Source organism: Tupaia chinensis, unplaced genomic scaffold (genome assembly GCF_000334495.1).
Source record: "Tupaia chinensis unplaced genomic scaffold, TupChi_1.0 Scaffold149104_1, whole genome shotgun sequence".
Taxonomy (NCBI): domain Eukaryota; kingdom Metazoa; phylum Chordata; class Mammalia; order Scandentia; family Tupaiidae; genus Tupaia; species Tupaia belangeri.
Window position 1 is genome coordinate 182793 of NW_006208950.1, and position 6619 is coordinate 189411.

Here is a 6619-nt window from a genome sequence, read left to right on the forward strand (position 1 = left end):
TGGGAAGAAAAGAGAAGAACATTCTCAGATAAACAACACCTGAAAGAACTTACTAACACCAGATCAGATCTCCAGGAAGTTCTGCAAGGAGTGCTAATACCGGGGAAATTAAGACACACAGAAATAAGAGTTCAAAAACTAAGAAAATGGCCAACTTAATCATGGGGATAAGTCTGGAGTTGAATATTATATACCAGAATTTAATTGGGAAAGTTGAACCACAACAGAAGATAAATTAAGTATATGAGACTGAACTGGTGAAATAGCATTTTATGACGTTTGACTAAAACATTGCTGATTTTCTTCTAGACTTTGTTCTCTGGTTTTAAGGATTTTTGTCTTTAGCTGCCGGTAGATTCATGTACCTACTATTTCAGCAGAATACCAACCTGTTTCCTGGCTTTAAGTTTTAAGCATATTTCCTCAGCATTTTTTTGATTTATTAAAGCTAAATCTGCTTTTCTTGAAATAAAAAAATATAGTAAAAACCACATAATTAATGACCATAGTAAGCTATATAGCATCAGCTAGGTGCTACCTTACAGTATATTCATTCTACTCGGAGTTTCATGCCTAAAGTCAGACATGTATTTGTAGATTATGTATATATCAGCAGAACTTGCTATTGAAAGTAGTTAGATAATTTAAGAAATTTTGTGCATCAATAAAATGTGGGGGGAAAAAGAAATGGAAAACAACAACTGTGGACACCTGAGATAGTGTGGGAAGAGGGTGGGAAATGGCAGAGGGTGAGAAATAGGGGGGAAATTCTGGAAAATTATTGACGATAACATGTATGATTAAGCCACTATGCAGTATATTCTGGATAGGAAATCACATTTTGTATGCTGTGACAATGCTCAGGGAATGAATGTAAATTAATTAATTAAAAACAAAAAAATACAAAAATAAAAATAAAAAAATGATGCTGCGCACATATACATGAATGTCCAAGATCCTAGGAGGAGAATGGAGGAGAAGAGTTTGTGGCATACCCATCCTCCCTGGTAGTTGACTTCTCAATTTCCCTCTCACTGTCTCTGTCTCTCTCTCCAGTGAGTGCAAGCACCCCAAGGCAAAAACCTCTTTAAAAAATATGTAATGTACTAGAATAATCCTGAAACCATTCCCCAGATCCCATCTGTCAAAAAATTGTCTTCCTTGAAACCAATTCCTGGTGTGAAGAAGGTTGGTGTCCCCTGTGGTAGAGAATCATTTGAAATTGGGGATACTGAAAAAAGTCGTAGGAATAGGAAGGTCACTGGGTGCTCAGGATAAGGTGGTTAGGATATATGAAGTAAAAATTTTAGAGTTTTGAACTCATATTAAAAAATGACACCAGTAAACATACTGAGGGTGATGGTAGAATTCACATGGAGAGCGAATACTACTGCATTTTTAGGAAATATTTTCATAGTCCTTTGATTTTTTTGTTGGCATAGTCCTAAGTTTCTCTGGAGAGGAGAAGTTAAAGAAAAAAATAATTGAGTAGTTCCACAGGACCAGCAGTTGGCGTAAGGGCTATGTCACTGTACTCCCATGTAGTGTGACCACGGTCATAGTCCCAGACCTGGTGGCTTAAACTCATGCTGGGTGTGTGTGTATATGCATGCCCAAGATCCTGAGAGGAGAATGGAGGAGAAAGGATTGCAGTGTGGCCATCCCCCTTGGGGGGGGATTTCTTGCTTTCTGTTTTTCTGTCTCTCTCTGTCTTTCTGGTGAGTGCACGTACCCTATAGCAAAAACCGCTCAAAAAAATAATAATTGAGTAGTTCTATTTAGTAGTATGAAATAGATATGTTAGTAATACAGAATAAAATATAAACTAATACAAATAAAAAGATGCCAGTATGTATAGAAAAATTATAATGATGTTAACTGATTTTTGCTTACTCCAAAGGGGCCGGAGGAATGCATTTGGGGCTCTGGAGGGGTTTTACAGAGAGCTTGCAGATGGGATGGGGCCTGAGTGGAAACGAGACCCAAGAGACCCAGCTTGGTGGTGAGCAGGTCCAGAGACTCCTAGTCGCATGGCATATAGACGTTAGGAGCCATTGGGAGCATGGTGTCTGATATTACAATTTAGAATTTTTTTTGGAGAGACTTTTGCTGTTAGGGCATGTGTACTCACCAGAGAGACAGAGGCAGAGAGACAGAAAGTAAGAAATCACCCCACTCCCCCAGAGGGGTGATGCCCACGCTGTAATCCCTTCTCTATTTTCCTCTGGGGATTTTTGTGCACACACTGCACATGCGCCTGGCATGTTCAAGTTGCTGGGTCCGGGACTCAAACTGCTATTGGCTACATGGAAATCCAGCACTTAACCACCATACCACCTGCTGGTCCTAAGATTTTCTTTTTTCTTTACCATACTACTTTTATAATATAGCCAGGTGATATGATTTAACCAAGTGTCCATGTGATGAAGAAAAAGAACAAACGACTGGACTGGCACAGGGGACTAGTGATGAGGTGGCTAGCTGTACATGGTCAGGGAATAGCAACATTGATGCTAATAGTGACATTGATTTAATGCCAGCAGTAATGATAGCAAATACTTACATAGCACTTGCTGTGTGCCAGGCATTGTTCTAAGCATTTAATCTACAAGATCTCATTTTATCCTCATAATACTTAAGAGATTATTACTAATGGGTCATCAGAAAAGTCATAATGTATTTTTTTTCTATTCAAACATTTTTTCATAGGGCTGGCAGATGGCGTGGTAATTAAGGGCATTGGACTCCCACATGGCTGACCATGGTTTGAGTCCCTGACTTGGTGGCTCGCTTTCTCTCTCTCTCTCTCTGTCTCTCTCACACTCTGTCCCTCACTGGTCGAATTAAAATAAACAAATAAAGATAAATAATTCTTTAAAAAATGTGTCATGATTTTTCTGATGACTCAATATTTTTAGCCCCATTTTACTGTTGAGGAAGTGGAGGCGCAGAATGTTATGAGTTAAATAATTTTCCCAAAGGGAAAAATAAGGAACACAGATATGAACGAGAGTGAACTCCTTCAGATAGTCTAGATTGAGTGTTGAGCTGTTTTGTTTGAATAATTATGTAAAGTGTGGTCCTGGAAAGCTGGAAAATCTGGGGCTACCAGTTCTGTATTTGTGACAAACTTTGTCCACCTCTCCATTTTTCACACACTGGCCCTGGGCCATACTCTGTAGACTTAGAAGCCTCTGAGACAGTGTCTCACAGGACTACAGTGTTTAAATCACTGATCCAAAGCTAACTTGCGAGAAGAAGTTGGTTCCTTTAAGGAGCTGTCTCTCCAGATCAGACAGGGAAGACACATTTAAATTATTCCAGTGCTCAGGGCAAGAAGATTAAGGTGTTCCCAATGTGGTTAATGACTTCATCCAAGGGCCTGGAAGAGCTTGGATTATCTAGGAGACAGAGCAGACATTTCCCCCTTCACCCTCTACTTCACACTGTCCCCGGAGAGGCAGCAAGAGGGGAGCAGGATGCATTTCAGTGGAAGGTGAGTTTACTGCTATGGTAGTATATGTGGCTTGTTGGAAACTGCCTTAAAGTCAGAATCCAAATTTTCATGAAAAATATCTCTCCTTTCGTAATGGCTTTTTAGCAAAGAAAACTGGAAACCATCATTTAAGCTGTCTCCTGGCCACTGTAGTTCATAAATGGATGAGGTCCCTTATTTGGTTTTTAAATACAGATCACTTAAATAGTGGATTTCCAAGTCAGAGAAGGGATTAAGAAACCATAATGTTCTCATTGCATTTTTTCCCTCCATGCAGGAATTTTCTTTAATTCTATCTAGATACATGCATCATTCAAAACAGAAGAAGGAAGACTAGATGATATAAGAGGATGGACTCAATGACCTGTTAAGAAGCCTGTTGGTTCTATCAGTTTGCCGTATTAGGATGTAATAAAAATTCTGGTATGAACCTATCAATCTCCTTAGATTTGGTTACTGTGAATTTTCTATGTTTTTTGGTTTAGTTTTCATTAATTCAGGAATATACATTGTACTCTGTTCTAGTTCTGGCAATATAGATATTAAACACATGGAATTCCATGGAATCATGTTTACAAGATCCTTTAAAGGTAGGATGGAAGAGGGAGGGAGACTGATACAACATGGTAGGCAAAGAGCTAGAATGGAGATATAATATTTGTGTACAGAAATAGAATGGAAAGCCTTGTAATGTACCAGTGGTGGGGAAAGAGATCATCTTCCTTGTGGAGATGGTAGCTGAGTCTAGTTTTTAAGGGCATATACAAGTAAGCCTGAAGAGCTGGGAAGGGCTATGTAAGACCAGGAGAATAGCATGTGGAAAACCATTTACTGTGAGGGAGTATGACCTGATAAGGGTAGCTTATTATGGTTAAAGCATATGGTACTGGATAGAGATGGGAGATGAAGGTTAATGCGGAAGGCTCAGTAGGGTCCAGGAGCTTGTTAGGAGATTACAATACTTTGATTTTGTACTGAAGATGAAAAGAAAACTTGGGAAGCTTTTAAATTGGGTAACATAAATGAATAATTGAATTTTATAAATGTTACAAATATCTCTATTGCAGCTTCCATGTGAATAACTGAGCAAGTGCCTGTGTAAGATATAAGGAAGAGAAGACTAGCTAGGATGTTGACAGGGCAACCATAAGCTAACTTTGCTAATTGATCCAAATCTAGTGTTGAGAACTATCATTTGAACATGTCTGCTGCTCAGAAAAGACTTTTGGGATGTTTTAGAATAAACAAATGAGTGGATAGATGGAGGAATGAATGAATGTTAAAAAGCAAGATTTGCTAAGGTGTGGTGACTAATTTTGGAATTATGAAATGAGTAGTAAAGAAAAAAGGAGATGCACATATTTCTAGAAGATGGTACAGAAAGCATGGGAGAAAGAGGTTAGGGTGAGTAGGGTGAGGAGTTTAGGTTTGAGAAATGCTTGTGTACACTGAGAAATGGAGTTGGCAGTTTGAAGTGTGGCTGTGAAAGAGCAACTACAGAAAACAATTAAGGAAATTATCTTCCTATAACTGCTTATTTAACAGACACATATACATATACACACATATATACATTAGATATATGAGTGTGTGTGTACATATAATTATATTATTGTTATATATAGTATATAATATACATTAGCTATATGAGTGTGTGTGTACATATAATTATTATATTATTGTTATATATAGTATATAATATATACCATATATTACACACACACACACACACACATTATTACAAACTCCTAGAGATATATTTCAATCTAAAAAAGAACTGATTCTTAATGGTCAAAAAGCAAAGGATGATACATATTTTTTCATGAGAGTGAGAGGTAGGCAGACAAAGCAAGAGAGTGAGAGTGAGCTAGAGAGAGAGAGAGAGAGAAAGAGAGAGAAAGAGAAAATCCCCCCTAACAGGGTCTCACACCATGAAAGAGATGTAATATTTGGGAAGTTTTTTATTTTGTCCTTAATTTAGTTCTGTATTTAGTCAAAATTACTAATTAGAAATGCAGAAAATTATTTACTTGATTAGCAACTCTTTGTTTTGGGATTTGAGTTAATTATATTCCATAGACACTGAATTTTCCTAATCCCTTGAAATGTCTTTAAAGACGTAGTAATAAAATTTTCTTGGTAAATCTCTTATCTCTTATTTCCTCTGCAGTACAGAATTCATGGATAGTCCACGAAACATCACAGAATTTTTCATGCTGGGACTCTCACAAAATCCCAAGGTGCAGAGAGTTTTATTAGTGCTCTTTTTGATTGTCTACCTAATTTCTGTTGGGGGCAACTTTCTTATCATGATCACTGTTATCATCAGCCCCACCTTGGGTTCCCCTATGTACTTTTTTCTCTCCTATTTGTCCTTCATTGATACTTGTTATTCCTCATGTATGACCCCCAAACTCATTGCTGACTCATTGTATGAGGGGAGAACCATCTCTTTCGAGGGCTGCCTGACTCAATTCTTTGTTGCTCATTTATTGGGAGGAACTGAGATCATTCTGCTCACGGTGATGGCCTATGACCGCTATGTAGCCATCTGTAAACCCCTGCACTACATGACCATCATGACCAAGCATCTCTGTGCCATGCTGGTGGGGGTGGCTTGGCTGGGGGGCTTCTTACATTCACTGGTTCAGCTTCTCCTGGTCCTTCAGTTGCCCTTCTGTGGGCCAAATGTGATCAATCACTTTGTCTGTGACTTGTACCCCTTGTTGGAACTTGCCTGTACCAACACCTATATCATTGGTCTGCTCGTGGTGGCCAACAGTGGTGTGATTTGCCTAGTGAACTTCCTGATGCTGGCTGCCTCTTACATTGTCATCCTGCGCTCCTTGAGGTCCCACAGTGCAGAGGGGAGACGTAGGGCCCTCTCTACCTGTGGGGCCCACTTTACTGTTGTGGCCTTGTTCTTCGTACCCTGTATATTTATTTACATGCGTCCATCAACTACTTTATCCATAGACAAAATAGTGGCTGTGTTTTATTGTATTTTAACACCCATGTTCAACCCCTTAATTTATACACTAAGAAATGCAGAGGTGAAAAATGCCATGAAGAATCTCTGGAAAAAGTGAATAATTGAGGATGGAAGGCAGAAAGTACAATAGG

General features: G+C 38.7%; 1 protein-coding gene across 1 annotated transcript; it reads left to right on the plus strand.

Moving 5' to 3' along the window:
- The first annotated feature begins 5664 nt into the window (after nt 1-5664).
- LOC102501984 (olfactory receptor 140) lies at nt 5665-6585 on the plus strand. The gene has a single exon (XM_006170864.3). The coding sequence runs from the start codon at nt 5677-5679 to the stop codon at nt 6583-6585; it is 909 nt and encodes a 302-aa protein (XP_006170926.1). The 5' UTR covers nt 5665-5676.
- The last annotated feature ends 34 nt before the right edge of the window (nt 6586-6619 follow it).